This window comes from Helicoverpa armigera, chromosome 3, assembly GCF_030705265.1.
Source record: "Helicoverpa armigera isolate CAAS_96S chromosome 3, ASM3070526v1, whole genome shotgun sequence".
Classification (NCBI taxonomy): Eukaryota; Metazoa; Arthropoda; class Insecta; order Lepidoptera; family Noctuidae; genus Helicoverpa; species Helicoverpa armigera.
Window position 1 is genome coordinate 11,496,415 of NC_087122.1, and position 19,512 is coordinate 11,515,926.

General features: G+C 38.3%; 2 protein-coding genes across 2 annotated transcripts; one reads left to right on the forward strand and one right to left on the reverse strand.

Annotated features, from left to right (window-relative positions):
- Positions 1 to 2,296: 2,296 nt before the first annotated feature.
- Positions 2,297 to 17,317, forward strand: LOC110372942 (FERM domain-containing protein 5). The gene is made up of 12 exons (XM_064043667.1): positions 2,297 to 2,589; positions 2,657 to 2,761; positions 3,825 to 3,867; positions 5,918 to 6,094; positions 7,217 to 7,317; positions 8,635 to 8,775; positions 9,432 to 9,584; positions 11,649 to 11,737; positions 12,610 to 12,745; positions 13,150 to 13,231; positions 13,616 to 13,777; positions 15,140 to 17,317. Exons 1-12 carry the CDS (start codon positions 2,506 to 2,508, stop codon positions 15,460 to 15,462), a joined length of 1,596 nt encoding a protein of 531 aa, XP_063899737.1. The 5' UTR covers positions 2,297 to 2,505; the 3' UTR covers positions 15,463 to 17,317.
- On the reverse strand, positions 17,314 to 19,482 carry LOC110372940 (STE20/SPS1-related proline-alanine-rich protein kinase). The gene has a single exon (XM_021329977.3). It carries the CDS (start codon positions 19,480 to 19,482, stop codon positions 18,025 to 18,027), a length of 1,458 nt encoding a protein of 485 aa, XP_021185652.1. The 3' UTR covers positions 17,314 to 18,024.
- Between the last annotated feature and the right edge of the window lie 30 nt (positions 19,483 to 19,512).

Consider the following 19,512-nt stretch of genomic DNA (forward strand, 5'->3'; position numbering starts at 1 on the left):
TTTGTATTCACACTATTATTAATTTATATTCATTGAAATTTTAACACTGTTTTCTTAATTTAAATTCATTAAAATTTATTTCCTATTTTTAGTTCGTTTTTCTATAAAAGCGTGTTTTTAGTTTTTAAACTATTATTTATTTTCTACTTTTTAGTTTGTTTTCAAACTATTATTTGTTTTGTAGAATTAAAATTCTCTTTAGTATACAAAAATTTGTCAATATTAGAGAAAACGGCTAAAGATAATTATTGGAAATAAAAATTATAATCGAGTCCTGCCTTATCGACTGTAGAGAAAAATTCTAGAAAATTTTAATTAATTTTCTTACCTTATCGACTATAGATGAAAATTATATAAATTAACAAAGATCATATTTTGCAAATTGAAAAGCCTAGAAGTCGGTGTCTAATGGATGTTACTAAGTTAATTTTGCCACCGACTTCTAGGCCGATGCACCTAAAATTAGTATTTTTTTTGCTTTTCAGTGTTTTGGGAACTCGGTTTAATTTTTTTGTAAAAGGTTATTTATTTAAAGCTTTTCAGTGATACGAATAGTTGTCACTATCCATACAAGTGGGAAGTTTTCACCAATACAAAGAATATAAGTCCAAACGAGGTATTTTACATATTCAGTTGTCGAGTTCCCTTGACTTTCTCTGGTCTCCATCATCAGGTCAGCTCCAAACCTTTACTGTTGCATAGGTCTTGTCAATACGAATAATTTAAGCCCAAACACGAGGTAGTTTACATATTCAGTTGTCGAGTTGCCTCCATTTTCTCTGGTCTCCATCATCAGGTCAGCTCCAAACCTTCACTGTTGCAAAGGTCTTGTCAATACAAATAATTTAAGCCCAAACACGAGGTAGTTTACATATTCAGTTGTCGAGTTCCCTCGACCCTCTCTGGTCTCCATCATCAGGTCAGCTCTAAATCTTCACAGTTGAATAGTGCTTTTAGGCGTACACCTAAGTGTCAAGGTCTTACCCTATGTATGCCTACAAGTTTTGAAGGTTGCCCTCGATTTCTCAGGGTTTCCATCATCAGATCCTGACCTGATGAATATGGGACCAACTGGCAGCTATTCCAAGTCGAACAAAAAAAGAATCACGTAAATCGGTCTATAAACCTCGGAGTAATCGATGTGTATGTGTAACCTCCTCCTTTTTGGGAAGTCGGTTAAAATGGAATAATTTTATCAAATTAGTGTATTGTCATCGGTCCTCAATAAATCTACAAAGTTTGAACGAAATCTGGCCGTTTAAAGTGGGTCAAAATCGCGCCCAAAGAAGTCGGTTACAAACAAACATACAGGTGAAGCTAATAAAAAGCGTGTAAAAATAGAAAAGCCGATTTCGCGTGACAATAATGAGATAGTTTGTTATTTTCAATCTCGGAGAACAAAATGGCTAATCATCAAACCGCAAAATCTAAGAAAGTAGGTTGCCAAAATACGGGTCTTCGGGGGACGAGAAACTTTACTAGCAACGCCTTCTTTGGAATCGAACCATTTTTTAAAACCAAATCGCCAATCAATCAAGACCCAATCTTTGACAGATGTCTCAAGGAACACGAATATCTCATTAGTTGAATAGCTGGCTGTTTTGGTCACGCTTACCGTACGTTATTTGACCTACAAGAAGGCGTCTGACCTACTTATTATTTCAGCTAAGCATTATTATGTAATTCATCTATACATATGACCACAACTTAAAAAAAAAACAGCGGACATCTTTTTAATATGTTGACAGAGCACTTAAGATTACTCTGGTGTCTAAATAGCTTAAAATAACAAATTATATGAAAACCGGTTCAAATTTAATAAAATAACCATAACATAGGGAAACTTTATTAGATCTGGTAACATGAAGTTTGAAACGGATATGATGTTTCAATTTATAACTTCGTTCGGAAATGTATAAAACCTTATTTATTGTGTGACAACACTGCACTACTGTAATTTAGAAAATTGCCGAGAACAAAGATATAAACCAAATAAAAAACCAAAACAATAGCATTCATGTTAGTAGTATTAATTATAACGCTTTTTTATTTGTTTAAATGTGCCTAACACGTAGTATATTATAATGATTGTGAAAATCGATAAGTTCCACGTGTGCCCATTGGACACTACTGACTTGTACAAAATGTTATAATTTTATCTTTAGTTTTATGATTTTATTACTTCGATATAAGTTATAATATAGACTACCAGAAACAGGTATAAAATTAACCAAAGTAGAGTAGCTATATAGTGATTAACTGCCGGCCACGTAATTACTGAACGTGCGAAATTAAGAACTGTCAAATTTTCTCACCCCCGCACCGCACTGTCCGCACCCCAATCGGGTACCCCTTCCCGTGTCGAATCGAAATCGAAACGAAACAAATGAAATTTTAAATGATTTCAATGGAATCAAAATTAAGTTAGCAATGCTTTGTTTAAATAAAATGTTTTACTGGTAGAAATGTTTAACGTGTTATTGTGGTAAATAAATAGTAGGCAGCATGTTCAAAAGCCGCGGAGATATTGTTTATAAATGTACAGTGAGGCTTTTAGAGGATACAGAAATATTAGAATGTGAATTTCACGTGAGTATTTTCGTAAATAATTAATGTTTCTTTTTATGGATGGATAATAAATGGCGTTTGTTTTTAGCCGAGTTACAAGGGCAAGTTTTTGTTGGAGCATGTATGTCAACAGTTGAATCTCACTGAGACTGATTATTTCGGGCTTCGGTATGTAGACGCTGGTGGCCAAAGGGTGAGTTAATTTACAAATTAACTATCTACAAGATGAACATATTGTCCCAAGTAGGTTTGATATGCACTAGACATGAAGAGCAGCCAAAAGGGATGTTCAGTTTCCAAACAGTATCAGTATTTTGTCTATTTCTTCATCTGATAAAATATTAATAAGAATTTAAAAAATAACTGCATTTTATGTTAAGTAATATCATAATAGCAGACAGCTGAGAGTGTAATTGATTAGTTATAATTCAGGTGTTGTCATTAAATATTTGACAAGCATATTAAAACTCTTATTGGATTTTTTTCCCACACACAAAATATTGTCTCCTCTTGACTTTTGTGGTTTGTATTACCATCTGGTTACTAATAATGACTATTTTTAAACTAATTTAATTACTAGTCCTCAGGAAAATCTGAAAACATATTTACAAAGTTAAAATATATACCATAAAATAATAGCATTTTTTTTCACCTTATGCACAGATTGAGTGAGCATCTGCACGAAACAACACTGATATATTCTTGCATTCATGTTTATTACGAACATCCATCAGGAAGTTATCTTCCTACAAAGATAAAACATATTACATTAAAATAATTTATTGCTATTGCCTAAGCCTGCTGATTTGATCTGCATTTCCCCACAACTGAATGGCTGTTCCTACTTTATATTCAAGTGAAGTAAATTAGGCTCTACATCAAACATTCAGTTGGAGAGTGTCCAAATGGTGCCATTATTTTATTGAAAGCTCGGCTTGAGGTTTCTGAGATGCCAATTCCAAAAGGAAGGCAATAAGGTTTAGTATAGAATTATAGATAGCGGAAAGTAATTGCCGGGCTTAGAAATGTTTTAGGTAAACACAATTTGTTTAAGCCACCATTTGGTGGAAATAAATAATGTCTTGTGAATTCTCAACAGTCCTTCCAAAAAAAAAAAAATTGCTAACTTTTTTAACTTGAAAGTCTAGAAACTACTTCACCAGTCACCGTCTACATAACCATTTACCAATGTTTTGTCTATATATTTGTTTGTGTATTACAGTTAAATCATTCTAATTTATTTAATATTATTTCAGCACTGGCTGCATATGGCAAAGTTAATACTGAAACAAGTCAAAGGTTAGTGTCATGTTTACTACATGTGTTTTGTTTTGTCTACTCACTTTGTAAGTACCTATTCAGTAATTAGATACTGAAAGTATTACATATCTTAATGGAGCTGCCAGTTGTTACCTAGGTTAGGTAACCTTAATCTTCCTGCTTGAAAAACTTATTATTATTCTTTTATTGTACACAAAAACATTTAAAAGACACACACAACACAGAGAAGACATGTACAAAGGCGAGCTTAACCCAGAACTGGGTTCTCTAACAGCAAACCTTAGAGCGATAGAGAGATGCGATAGGGAAGAGAAAATTTAAAGTGCACAACATTAAACAAAACAGAGATGAAATTACATAACATAAAATATAAAATATATACCTATAAATAAAACATAAAATATAATAAATAAATAAATACATACATACAAATAAGGTCATGTTGACAGGAAATGTTCTTTAATTCGTCTCTTGAAGACATCTAACGATGTGCTGTCACGTATACTGTGAGGCAGAGCGTTCCAAAGCCTCACAGCGCGAACAGTGAAGGATCCATCATAACGGCTCGAAGTATGAGGAGGGATACGGAGTAAAAGAGATGAAGAGGAGCGACAGGGTTTGCCTCTAGGAACAAGGAACTCAAAGCGTTCCCTAAGATAATTTGGAGCGTTGGGATTGTGAAGAAGAGAGAAAGACAGAAGATATGAGCATCTCGACGCTGCCGAATTGGCAGCCACTTCAGCTGGCTCCGGAATTCAGACACATGGTCGTATTTCCGGAGGCCAAAAATGAAGCGGATGCACAGATTCTGCAGACGCTCGAGTTTGTTAAGAAGTTCCTCAGTCGCATCAAGGAAACAGACATCAGCATAATCTAAAAGAGGGAGAAGAAGCGACTGAGCGAGAGTAATTTTTGTTGAAAAAGGCAGGAACTTCTGGAGACGTTTGAGTGACTGAAACGAGCAAAAAACTCTTCTGCTTACTTCTGCAACGTGTGAACCCCAGGATAAATGACAGTCCATAATTACCCCCAAGTTCTTAACCGTAGAAGAGTATGGGATGGCAACGCTATCATATGAGACCGGTGGTGGAGAAGACAGCTTATTGAGGAAATATCTGCCACCAATAATGAGAGCTTGTGACTTGGCAGGATTGACCAGAAGCCCGAAATCCTTAGCCCATCGACTTATGTGTCCAAGATCATCATTGATGGCATCAATCGCTCTCGGAAGCTCTTCAAGTTTAAAGTGCTGATAAAGCTGCAAGTCATCTGCATAGAGATGGTAATGTGAAACTAGTGACTTAGTGATGGCGTTTATAAAAACGGAGAAAAGTAATGGAGAGAGAACGCCACCTTGAGGAACACCCGCAGCGAGTTCCCGCCACTCAGAGGAAACCTCATCAACGCGGACCGACTGTGAGCGACCCCGAAGATAAGAGCTGAACCACTCGACTGCAGAAGGAGATACATTTAGTGAGGATAGGATACCCAAGAGGATGTCAAAATCAACTGAGTTAAATGCACTGCTAAAATCCAGCAAAACCAATACAGTTAAAAGCCCCTTCTCCATAGCCAGCCTGATGTCATCAGTAATTTTGATGAGAGCAGAAACTGTACTATGGCCAGGGCGAAAACCAGATTGGTATGGACTTAGCAGGCTGTTAGAGGAGAGATAACGAGAAAGTTGATTGTTGACAACACTCTCAAGGACTTTAGATAAGATGGGAAGTATGGATATAGGACGGTACTGAGAGTTTATTCCATAAATAAACTTATGTTTATTTATGGAAGTTATATCCGAGTGGTTTTGATCATTATCTTTAAAAATAGATGCATAAAGCTTCTTATTTAATTACACATCATCATAATTTGTATCATCCCGTTGCTGGGCACAGGCGTCCTCTCACATGGAGAAGGATTGAGCGTTAACCACGCTTGCTCAATGTGGGTTGGTGATTTCCGACTTTATAGTCCAGGTTTCCTCAAATATACAAACACAATCACCTCCTATTTACTACATTATGACATATCTGAAAATTAACATTGTAATCTGTATATTATCTTGCAGATGCATCGCCAATACTATTTAGTTTCCGAGTGAAGTTCTACCCTCCAAACCCGCTGCTTCTGAAGGAAGATGTGACTAGGTTTCAGATATACTTGCAGCTGAAAAGAGATCTGTTGCACGGGAGGTTGTATTGTACGGCTAACGAGGCTGCTATGTTGGGAGCATTAATTATACAAAGTAAGATATTTTAATATTAATTCTGAGATAAACTTTTAGGTCAAGAATTATACTAAATCTTATTATTTTCGTTAAAATATTTGATATCCTGGATATTTTAGCATAGCAGGAAAAGGTAAAACCCTTTTTTATTACTTATAAAAAACACTAAATAATTATTAAAATCATCTAAATGCATTTTAAAAATTGGATTGTGTATTCTGAACTTTGATGCGATTAAAGCGATTTGATATTTGCCTAAAAAAATATGCTTCCTTTTTAGGCAATTAAAAATATTCTAGTCAGCAGTAGTGCAGCCCAAAATATTTCCATCTGATCTTAACATTTATGAGAAAATAAAATTTCACTATCAATGTGTATCATCTATTGGGTTCTAAAACGTGGTTGTCACATTACTGATAAGAATAATGGGCTATTATGTGTATTTCGCCGTTCCGTAACCACGCTTATATAATCACGAGAACTCTGATAAGAATACAGGAAGTGGTTCTTTTATGTATAGACAACTTACATAATATGTGAATTGATAGTCGTTGATAGTTGATACTAAGAAATGCATATTTCCGAGCTGTTAAATGGGTACTGCAATCATTGATATACGCCTATGTAATTGAAATTAATTATCTTCAATCGTCATTTTCAATGTAAAATTCATAAAGGAAATGTATGCACCGGTCCCGTATTCAAGTATGGAATGGTTTATTTCATGTTGCTAGAACTTAGAATCTGTGACAGCAGGTACAGTTCTCGTAAAACAATAACAGTCTGCTACGAAATTAGAATCCTTTTTTTTATAACTTACACAATTTTTAATGTGGTGAAACAAACAACGCAATACACATTTTAAACAATAGTTAATGGTTTCTAAGAATCAGTATACTGTTAACGGGAACATTGTAGTCTTGAAACAGGTGTTTATTTTACCACTCCTTTGTATTTCCTGTATCCATTCACACAAAAATACCACAATACTGTTCACGGGCTTCCCCTGAAGCCCGATCAACAATAGACAACCTTTATTGTGTCAAACCTACTTGCTCCTTCAAAAAGTTTTTGTTATAAAACCTTCAACCTACTTGGTCCTTCAAAGAGTTATTGTTGTAAAACCTTTTTTGTCTGCAGTCGAGCTTGGGGACTACGATCCGAATATCCACGTGGGCAACTATGTGACTGAGATGAGGCTGCTGCTTAGACAAACGGATACCATTGAAGCCAGGATACAGGTGAGAAAGAACATTTAAACAAATTAAGAATTTAATTTAGTTTGCAATTTGATTTACTTTATCTGAAAAAGTTGGTATTGATGTTGGAATGAATATTTATTCCTTACTAGCGACCCGCTCCGACTTCGCACGGGATAACAGTTTTCCTCATGTATTTATTTAATGTATGTTATTATACATATACCTTTCTCTTCAATCACTCTCTTAAAAAAATCGCATCAAAATCCGTTGTGTAGTTTCGAAGATTTAAGCGTACAAAGGGATATAGGGACAGAAAAAGCGACTTTGTTTTCTACTATGTAGTGACAACATACTAGGTCAAAGAGAAGGTTCTTTTTCCATATTTAAAATCAGGGCAGATTTACCTATGGGCTTTTGGTGCTGCAACCCAGGGATACAGGGGGTTACCTAAACATCTAGGTGTTATACCTACCTTCATTGGCCACAGAACTTCGCAAAAAAAATCTGTCCAGTAACTATGTATTTAACATAAAAAGTAGTAACCCTGCAAGTTTTGTTACTCTATGTATTGATGATTATAATATGTATAATATGGTTTTAAATTAATTACCTATTAGTTAAAAGTGAATCTAAGCCATTTACAGAGAGTGACAGTTTGATAAGCAATAATGTTATCAATGAGCAATCCAAGTTCACAGCACGAGGGAGCAAAGTTGACGCTCTTTAGATAACTTGACAATGTTGAACTTGATATAATGTGGGGAACGCGTGTCGATATTTATAGTAGAGGGCAATATATTATCTAATATTAGGGGAATTTAAAGTATGTAGGTAGGTAATCGTTTTCCTTTCAAATCTTCCCTTCAATTTTCAATTCTTTTTGGATTTGAGATGGACGACTTTCTATTTGCCAAGTGCTTCTCACGGTTATAAACAAAATCAAAGTAACTTTATTGTGGGCATATATGTACTCAGATATGACAGATATAAACAGAGTAGGTATGTATGTATATACTTTTGTCTTACTTTATATTATTCTGATGTATATGTAGCTCAAAGCTATATCCCAAGTCAAAGAGAAATCCGTTCAGCAATCAACAGTTAATGCATGAAGAACTTGCACATACGCAAGGGCTCTCAATTTTTTATAACATTAGCATGGAAGTAGAATTTTATTTATATGCTTATAATACTTTATGCACATTTTGTACAACGGCGGACTTAAAGCCTTAGTCGATTTCTGTCAGTCTACCTTTGGGTGGTGGAGAAATAGCAGTGTTAGGATATATTTTACTATGTTAGAGGTAGGTTATATTTTATTATTTTGGTTTTAATTTACCAATTTCCTGTACCTAGGAGCTGCACCGCGAGCCGGTGGAGGGCACGCCGGGCGGGTCGGGCGGCGTGCAGGGCATGAGCACGCAGGAGGCGGAGCGCGCCTTCGTGAAGATCGCGTGCCAGCTCGACACCTACGGCGTCGACCCGCATCCTGTCAAGGTTTGGGTATATGTGTTGTTTTGTCTTCTATGTAAATTAAGTTCTAATTTTAACCTGTTTTGCCTCTAAGTATGTGTAAATGTTGTCTTAACTAGTTTTTCTTTATACTTTTGTCATGGTAATCCTACAATATTATTGATGGCGGAGGGTGTTCGGCAGACTATTAGAGCCAGTGCGAGATGAGATCGTGATCATTAATTCGTACAAATTCCATTTTGTAGTTTTTTACTTTGCTAATTCGAGAAATTGACATTAAAAAAAAAATACTACGAAAACTGTCACAACTTCTTATAAATCTTTTGATTTTTATGTGACTCAACTCTATATCTATACATATAATAAAATGATAGGAAAGTCAAAACTGTACATTGAATATGTAGTTTTTAGAATTTTTGTCTGTATGTCTGTTTATCTGTTTGTCTGTATGTTTGTCCCGGATAATCTCAAAAAGTACTGCATGAATTTAAATCAAATTTTGCATGACTATTACCTGGGGGCCGGTTCAACACATAGGCTATATATTATCACGCTATCACCCACAGGGGTTGAGCAATGAACGATTAAATAAACGAAATTGGAAATTCTATATTGCCCACGCAGACGAAGTCGCGGGCAACAGCTAGTGACTAATATACTCAACTCGCCTACCTTCACAGGATCACAGAGGCAACCAGTTGTACCTGGGCATCAACCACAGCGGCATCCTGACCTTCCAGGGCAGCCGCAAGACGCACCACTTCAAGTGGTCCGAGGTGCACAAGATCAACTTCGAGGGACGCATGTTCATTGTGCACCTTAATTATCCCGAGGTAAGTTATGTTGCACCTACACAACCACAGCGGCATCCTGACCTTCCAGGGCAGCCGCAAGACGCACCACTTCAAGTGGTCCGAGGTGCACAAGATCAACTTCGAGGGACGCATGTTCATTGTGCACCTTAATTATCCCGAGGTAAGTTATGTTGCACCTACACAACCACAGCGGCATCCTGACCTTCCAGGGCAGCCGCAAGACGCACCACTTCAAGTGGTCCGAGGTGCACAAGATCAACTTCGAGGGACGCATGTTCATTGTGCACCTTAATTATCCCGAGGTAAGTTATGTTGCACCTACACAACCACAGCGGCATCCTGACCTTCCAGGGCAGCCGCAAGACGCACCACTTCAAGTGGTCCGAGGTGCACAAGATCAACTTCGAGGGACGCATGTTCATTGTGCACCTTAATTATCCCGAGGTAAGTTATGTTGCACCTACACAACCACAGCGGCATCCTGACCTTCCAGGGCAGCCGCAAGACGCACCACTTCAAGTGGTCCGAGGTGCACAAGATCAACTTCGAGGGACGCATGTTCATCGTGCACCTTAATTATCCTGAGGTAAGTTACGTTGCACCTTGTCATCAACCATCGAAAAATCCTGAAAAATGAGGTCAAACCACATCAAATAATGATATTTTATAAGATGGTAGACACATTTCAAGAAAATTGTAGGTTAACTTTACCGGCAAACCGGCAAATTGATATTTTTCATGGAACCACTCCACACACCTGGATGAAAAGTATGATAGAAACCTATACGCTTCCTCGATAAATGGGCTATTTGTCATTGATATCATTTTTCAAATTAGTCCATTAATTCCTAGGATTGACACGTTCAAGCAAACAAACCAGTTCTTCAGCATTGATATATGAGTTTACATGTAATGTCGAGTTTTTGAATTCCATACAAATTGCATGTCGTGCATGCAGCTGGACCAAAAAAGTATTGTTTAATGTTGTAAAAAATACAATCTTGATACCCTTTCACTGAGCATTAAATAAATCTTTTATCAACTGCATTGACCGTTGAACTTGTTTTGTTATAATCTGGATTTAATGTACTCATGTATTGAGCTAACAAAGGTATTGAAAATAAATAAAAGTATTTGTAGAAGGGTTAATACAAGACCTGCATCTGCTTTATATGACCTTGAATTTTAATCTCAAATTATAGGGAGTCTGGCTTTTTAAATATGGCGGTACCCTTATGGAATAAAATAACCCCTACTTTATTCATAAAAATGCGTATAATTACAGATACTTGATATATTAAACTGTTCATAATAATATGTATTGAATTATACTTACCAAATTGTACCTAGAGTCTAATGTTGCAAATAATGAGACTTTTTGAAAAGTCATTCTAGCGAGTATAAAAAGTCTATTTATAAAAGTAAAGTGCCTAATTACCTAACAAGCGTTTGATGACCGCTGAACCGTTTTACCTGAAAACGGGTCCTCAAATAGCAAGAAGGCAAAAGTAGAATAAATTATAATAATTATTATTGTGTAAGTAGATTTTTATCTCACGCGTACAAAGTTTTTAATGTGCATTTGGCTAATTACTGAATTAAACGTGAAACTATTTACAGCTTCTACCTAATTAAAATTATTGTACTTAACTTTATAGAAGATATTTGTGCCGTAAGCACCGTTTTGAATATCTTGAATATTTCTGAGTAAATATTCGAATAGGTTTGATTAAATAGGTTCTTTTAAGAATCAGTTTTAATTCAGAATTGGTGGGGGTTTATAATGTCTAAGGGGAGTAAATTGTTACGTATTTTTCAAATGTGCGGTTTTCGATGTCCATCGCGTAGCTCGCGAAAAATTCGACGTTGTCAATACAACATTTTGTTTTTATTGGTATAAAATAATATCTTAGCTATTTGATTTTAGAATTGCACAACTGTTATTAAATTGGCCTAGTATTTCTGATTTTATCCCTGAATTAATTATGCAACTGAAAAACTTTGTTTTAGTGGACAAATTAACAAAATTACTGCCAAAAAGAAGAGTTATGTTTTTAATGTCCATATTATTGTGATTTACAGAAGAAACATACAGTGGGTTTCAAGTGTCCGAATGGTCCCGCTTGCCGTCACGTCTGGTGCTGTGCTATTGAACAGATGCTGTTTTTTACGTGAGTACATCTTATACACATATAAAAATGTATCTGTATGTTCATCTACGGTACGGTCTAAAAACACTAAAGTTAGCTTAATTGCTGGGACTGGGGACTTCGATGTGCTATTTTTTCTGCCCTGAAAAAACACATAGGAGTTAAGTGAAGGGGGAGCGTCTTGGGGACTGGCTTTTGTTTATCTAAAAGTTTTTTCCGTAATCCCGAAATGAAATGTATTAGTTTTTATATACTATAGATTAAAACATGTAGCTGGCGTTGAATCATGCAGATAAAATAGCAAAGCTGTAGCATATCTAGTTTATTTTTTGTTAGAAAATGCCCGTTTTTTTCTGATAGTTGTAACTTTGTAAGTAGTTATGGCGATTTGAGAAGTCAACGTCCAGACGTAACCTTTCAATATAACTGTTAAATTGCGTCTTAATTAATTTGTAGATCATAAATTAATAGTGTCTATTCTTTAATGGAGAATTTTTAACTGGGTTCAAAAATATTTTTCTAGGTTTATTGATTGTATCATATTTATCGTTCAATGAACCACCATGTTTTATTTATGAATTGAAGTACATAAAGTTTTTGTGTATGTTGTTGATATATGGTTATTTTTGGTTTTAGTAGGAATGATTAAAAATGTAATGAATATGTGCTAAATAAATAAATGAAAATAAAATCATCCATTATACTAATTCTATGATGATTTCTTGATTCAGATGTTGTATTGTTTAATTCAGAGTTGTAGATGCATTTAAACATTTTTACTTACAGGTAGACTAGGAGTTTTTTACGTGATTTCATTTCCAGAATTTGCAAAACGGACTTTTCCTCTTTAAAATGTAATTAACTTACTTAAATAATAATAATTATTTATCCAGTTTACCATCATCATCTGATGCCTGCGTGTACTCTGGCGGCGGGCTGTTCTCGTGGGGCACGAAGTTCAAGTACTTCGGCCGCACCGAGCGCGAGATACTCGAGCGGGACGGACTGCTCGCGCCCAGGGACACACAGGTCAATATAACTATTATTTTAGTGGTTAAAAAATTTTCGCCGCCTTCCATTCTCGACGGATACAGCTGAGAACCAGTATTCTACATAGAGCTGCTGGATTGCCTATCTGACCGCCTCAACCCAGTTACCTGTGCAATCTGATACCCATGGGTAAGACTGGTTGTCAGACTTTCTGGCGTCTGACTCCCTGTACAGACTGCCGAAGATGTTCTAATAACAGCTGGTACGCACCAGTTTATCGTGCCTTCCGAAACTCGTCTTGACGAGGTGATCTTCGGACCGACCGCACCAACCGTTGCGTAACACCTAGGTACCTTATGATCGATCGAACCACGATTATTTTTGCCATATTTTGTATCTATGAATGAATAAAATCTCAATAAAGGTGTTCTTGTTTGTTCCAGAAGGAAGGTTCAAGCACAGGTGGTAAGAGGAAAGCGTCTAGCGTGCCGGCCACTCCGTCCACCCCCATGACCGGAGACTTCGGTATTTATCGTACATATCTATTTCTTTATCTCTTCTTACACTAGGGCACTTTCCTATAGTTCGTTGCGATGGAATGTGACGTGCTAACTTAAAGTATATGAGGAAATACATATTAAATACCGAGGTACGTATTTTGATGGATAAGACCGCTTTTACGCTAGAGGATTTGGTCGGGCGTACACGCTGTCACACCCGAACGAATCGTTCGGAAAATCCACTACTGTGAAGAAAGCACTGTAGGAAAAAATCATTGACTTGTAACTTTGTCATCATATTGTATATACTTGTACATCACATCCTATCATAACAAACTATACCTTGGTCCAACATAGCTTAGGACATCAATCACAACATGTTCAATAAAACGTTCCGTTTGACGCTTAGGTTACAGCAGCCTGCCTCGTTCCACGCACAGTGCGCCGCTGGAGGAGAGCGGGCCGGACGATACGTGTAACGGAGCGTGTCTGCTGAGCGGGCCGGCGGTGGACATCGCGCTCGCTTGTAATGATCATTTGAGGACTGTGCAGGAAGAGGCTAAGCCACCAGGTAATTATTTATTTTGTTATGTATGGTAGGAGAGAAAATATCAATATTTTTTCATAACTCATTGATGTGTTTTTAACCAATTTAATTTGATACCATATTTCCAAAATAAATGGATTCTTCGTTGAGTAAAACGAACAGGTTTGCTTCTTCACTTTCCTTGTCAAAGGATTATATATCCAAATAAAATTGGCTTACTTAGTCTTACCTCTATTTTTAACCCCCGACGCAAAAACGACGGGGTGTTATAAGTTTGACGTGTCTGTGTGTGTGTGTGTGTGTATGTGGCATCGTAGCTCCCAAACGGATGATCCGATTGTAATGCGGTTTTTTTTGTTTAAAAGGTATGTCAGTCGGGAGTGTTATGTTTGGTGGAAATCGGTTCAGGTCTTCAAGGTCATCAGCTCGTTTGCTAGATGTGATAGGAATGTTACACGCTCAGTTTACTTGCAAGTATATGTGGGATCTGAAATTTGAAACACTAATGTCTTTTGGAACCACTGAGCTGGTCTGCTGTTAGGGCACGAAGGTAGGAGACGTAACCCTGAAATGCCTTTTACCCATCGAGTTTGGGCTCGTTGAATTTGTCTTGACAAGTTCTCTTCATATTTCTGATTGACGAGAACCTGATGCTGGAAATGGGATGTGGCGGATGAAACCCTGGAATGCCGGAATGAAACGGATAAACCGATTTAAATTTTTGCTGAAAATCTAGAATGTCCAAAGGTTAATCTTTATTGTTTCTCAATCTGTGCAATTCTCCCAAAGCCAGTTTGTCATGAGGATTGTTAAACAGCTTCCTTTGGCCGAAATCGCATATAGCGACCCCATCTTGAGGTAAAATAAATTAAATGAAAGAAGGAAAAATTAAGGAGCTCCTTTAAAAAGCATGAAATTAAATAAAATTATAAATAAAAAAAAAACCCCGACCCAAAAAAAATACGCAATAATTATGACAAAAGGTTAAAAACGCTAAACCCTATAAAAAGCAAAAAATAACTTTTAACACTACGTAAACTAAATTTTGACGTGTCGGGGGACCGCTTTTTACCTTCATAAATACTTACATAAATCAAATGATACCTACCTAATTACAACATTCGTTTAAAAAAAAAACACGTATCTAAAGTAATGAATTAGCCCGACACGACAAAATTTAGTTTACGTAGTGTTAAAAGTTATTTTTTGCTTTTTATAGGGTTTAGCGTTTTTAACCTTTTGTCATAATTATTGCGTATTTTTTTTGGGTCGGGGTTTTTTTTTAATTTATAATTTATGAATAACAAAGAAACCTTTATCATTGTTCTTTTATTAAAATAAACCACAAAAAATATCTTCCATAACGGATGCCAATAACGAGATCAGGTGTGGTGCATGTTGCAGCTCTCCCCGCTGAGTACAGCCGCGGATCCTCCGCCGAGGCCTCATCCACCGAGTCAGCAGGGACACTACTCCCTGCGGAGCCCTGGCCCGGCACCGGACCAGCTAGGTTTAGTCTACTCCGAGCCTTCGTGCCGTCCTTCATGGTCGTATGGCTAACCCTCGCGTTGCTAGCTATCCTGGTGTTGGAAACCGACTGGCCCCCCCTGCAGTACCTGCGTCGCAAGCCCGAGCTGGTGGCGCTGCGGCGGCAGTACTACGCGCCGCTGAAGGAGTACCTGAAGCGCAAGGTGGTCGAACTGTTCTGATTCGCGGCCCCGTCCACTTCACCAGTGTCAAATTTTAACGGCGCCATCTTTTTAGGGGTTGGTCTCACTAGATGTAAACACAGTCTTCTGTAAATACTGTACTGACCAATTTCAGTACCGTAATTTTCAATATTTTCTTCTCTTTTATTTATTTGACTTGGCTGACCATTACGAGCTGTGAGTACAACTAGTAGACATGTTTCAGAGTCTTATTTGTACAAACTCTTCGCGTACTTAGACGTAACTCACCGCTATACGCTTTCTTATAGTACAATTAATTTGTAAGCTATCACTTTCTTGCACGGCACAAGGATTTGTGGGGTCTCTACGTTCCTAATTGTTTTCATTCGGGCCTACTGCGTAGATCGGCCTGACTTACACGGACTTACAAATTGTTAGATCTGTTTATATACATTTTTAATGCTCAGCTTACAATCTGAATCTGCGATATGTGAATCTCATAATTTTATACTACAATTTTCGCCCAACATTCCACTTAATAATTTAGTCTTCCAAAAGTATTGTTTGTAGTAATTTAAATAATTTATTTTTATAGTACCTAATTAATGATTAAGTATTCGCGCACAAAGTATTTAATATTTTATTTTTAGATGTGCCATAATTATAATTTTCTACCTAGTCATAAACAGCTGGTTCTATATACTTTCTGCACAATTATTGTATAAGTTTACGATAACTATGTTGTCTAAGTGTTATAAGTATTTTTATTAGGGACACATTGATTAAATTATTTATTTATTATGACACGATTCAATGTTGTTAATGCCTTACTAGAGTGAGTGTGTTAGACTTAAGTACTTAATTAGACGCTTCATTTTGCCTAGTCACTATGTACATGATTCTCAACATTAATTATATTAGCACTAGTTGTAAGGTACATTACAATTGTACATCATGGCGATTCGGATATTTTTTACAAGTAATAAGTATATTATGTACTTAAAACTGTGATGGCCATAACAGTCTGCATTGATAGTTAAAACTAAAATATTTTTCCTTCCTAACAATCCTATTTAATTCATTCTATTTCACATGTCTCTTATTATCAAGATCTTTATGCCTATTCCTAAATATAAAAAGACTATGCTTTATTGTCTCTACTCCTTCAATCTATTGTCTTTTGGTTGATTAAAACCTCCTTTTTAATAATCTTTTTTGCACTGTTGTGGCCAGTACCAGTACAGTGAATTGACTAAAATAAAATTAACAGTAGATAACCTGTAGTTATTTCGTACTTCAGTACGTACAAACTCTGCTTTCCATCACATCACATGGCTTTGATCATAATTTATTAAAATTGTCAATTAAATTAATAAATAAACTGACAAAAGGTAAACAAGTATGGACTGCATCGCATTTAACTAGAGTAACTTGTAAAAATGACAGAATTACAATTTCGTTGTAGTCTATAATACTCGTAGCCGGTAAAATAGAACTTTTATTATTTTCTTTGTGGACCAACATGCTATGGAGTTAAGTTTGTATGTACCTAAAAACTTATTTTTATACCGTTATTGCTTTTTCAACTCTTATTACGCTTAGATTTAAGAATCTCTTTATAATGTTATGAACAGGAATGAAAGTTGGACATGTTTTGGAATGTTATAGATGGTTTATTTCGACAATGTTTAGATGCCAAACTGAGTTTTTACAGATAGGTATGTGTGTGAGGCGCCGGCTGCCGTCGACACCACATCTCGCAAGGCGCCACTACTCTACCACCATTGTGAACTTGTTATAAATAATGTAACTGTAGACTAAGAACAAACATAGCTTTTAGTTAACATTTTTGAAAAATCATAGAGGTTTTAATAAAACATCCTGCCGAAATCGATTTCATCTTTTATTATTAAAATACTTCCAAAATAAGCAACAAACAAATAACAATGTAAAAAGAACATTCTATGGTGCTATATAGACCTGCTATTTAAAATTAACACTGTAATGATTATTATTATATGCAATTTTATCACTGTCAAACTTACAGTATATAATTATAATTTTTTATCCATTCATATTTTAAAAATATGGCACTTGGAAGTTGTTTTAAAAGTAATAAGAATTACAAAATATTAGGTAGCTTTTTATTACAAACAAGTAAATAATGCTATTAGTGCTAACTTACATTTCGTTTCATTCAGTTGGATCTCTCTAGTACGCCTGCGCAAACTATTCTGTCATTCATTTTCATCATTTGTATAGCATTGCGAAAATTTGCGAATGTGGGTCCTAATCGATTACAGTGTTGGAAAGCAGCAAAATTGACACGGTACGATCACAAAAAATACTCTTATAAATTCAGATTCACCCTTATCATAATGTAAAATATACATTCATTTGAGCTACGCGGCGATAGTTTTCGTATACAAGTCGATGCGCGCAGACGTCGGGCCGCGGGACGGCGGCGGCCGGCGGTACCATCGGTCCACAAAAATCACCACCGCATAAACGGTATACAACTAATATAATTCCATATCCACCCATAAAATACGTAGGAGGTACCTAAGCATAGATAATATAGCGGCGAGTAGGGCGCGGCGGTCAGTCCACGATGGAGATCTGCGCGAAGCCGAGCAGGCTCTGCTCGTCCTCGGGCTCGGGCGGCGCGGACGCCAGGCGGAAGGTGGCGGAGCGCGGCGGCGGCGCGGCGCCGGGGAACAGGCAGTCGTCCACCAGGCGCTGCAGCTGCCGCGCCGTCACGTCCGCGTCCCGCGCGTCCAGCAGCCCCGCGCCCACCAGCTCCGTGGCGATGCCGTCCGCCGAGTCCTTGCCGGCCGCGAACTCGAAGCGGATGTCGTTGAGCTCGTTGCGCGCGTTGCGCATGCGCAGCACGAGGTTGATCTGCGGCTGCTGCGCGGGCGTGCCGAGCGAGCCGATGGTGAAGGCGGCGCGGTCGTCGTCGGAGTCGGAGCTGTCGGCGCGCTCCAGCGTGTTCATGGGGCGGTCCCGCGCCGCGTCGTCCTCGTCGCCGTCCTCCTCCTCGCTCTCCCACACCCACTCGCCCGTCTCCATGCGGTGCAGGCGCCCCGACGCGCCGGGCTGGCGGCGGCTGGCCTTGTGCACGCGCGTCTCCATGCTGGGCCCGATGGTCACCAGCGTCGACACTAGGTACTTGCGGTCGCGTGCCTTCTTGAAGAACGAGTGCTTCAGCAGCTCGGTCGCCGTCGGCCGCTTCGCCGGGTCTTTTTGCAGACACTCGAATATCATTTTCCTGAATGTCTTGCCGTACGCTTTGTATTGATCCTTCTCTTCGGCGCCGGTGTCCAGTGTCGGCGGATCATTCTGTAAAGTGAGCATGAGCACCTTCATCGGAGGGTACTTGTGATATGGCGCAGTGCCGGTCGCCATCTCTATGGCCGTAATACCGAATGACCAGATATCGGCTTTGAAATCATATCCATGGTTTTGCTCCATTACTTCGGGCGCCATCCAGCATGGGGTGCCCACAAACGTGTGCCGAACTTTCTGTCGCGAGAGATCGCGTCCGGTGGCCAGCCATGCTGATACACCAAAGTCGGCAATTTGGACGATACCGTCATCTCCTAGGAGGATATTTCCGGCTTTAATGTCTCTATGTATCTGTCCGTTTTGGTGGAAATACTCAAGTCCCTTCAGCACCTCCTTCAATACTGTGGCGATGGTCGCCTCATCGAACACGCCGTGCTTGCAGTTTGATATCCTCATCTTGTGTTTGATGATATCGAGCAAGCTGCCGCCCTCGAGCAGCCTGAGCACTAGCCACAGCTCCTCCTTGACGACGAAGCTGGTGTAGTACGTGACGACGTTCTCGTGGTTGCAGCTGGACATGGCTTGGATCTCCTTGAGCAGTTCGTCCATGGAGGTGTTCCACTTCTCGAGGTTGATGCGCTTGATGGCGCACTTCTCGTTGCGCGGGCGGCAGAAGGCGGCGTGCACGACGGCCGTGGCGCCGACGCCGATCACGTCCAGCAGCTCGTAGTCCTCCTGGCTGTTGGGCCACGTGTGCCCGGAACCCGCCATCTTCTCGAATTAGTATTGTTTCGCGATTAG

What these genes read in the sequence shown, in the direction of transcription:
- LOC110372942 (XM_064043667.1), top strand. Translation starts at nt 2,506, where the DNA reads ATGTTCAAAAGCCGCGGAGATATTGTTTATAAATGTACAGTGAGGCTT. An exon ending in AATACTGAAACAAGTCAAAG is followed by an intron (nt 3,868 to 5,917) that starts GTTAGTGTCATG and finishes ATTATCTTGCAG; the next exon opens with ATGCATCGCCAATACTATTT. An exon ending in TCGCGCCCAGGGACACACAG is followed by an intron (nt 12,746 to 13,149) that starts GTCAATATAACT and finishes TGTTTGTTCCAG; the next exon opens with AAGGAAGGTTCAAGCACAGG.
- LOC110372940 (XM_021329977.3), bottom strand. Translation starts at nt 19,482, where the DNA reads ATGGCGGGTTCCGGGCACACGTGGCCCAACAGCCAGGAGGACTACGAG.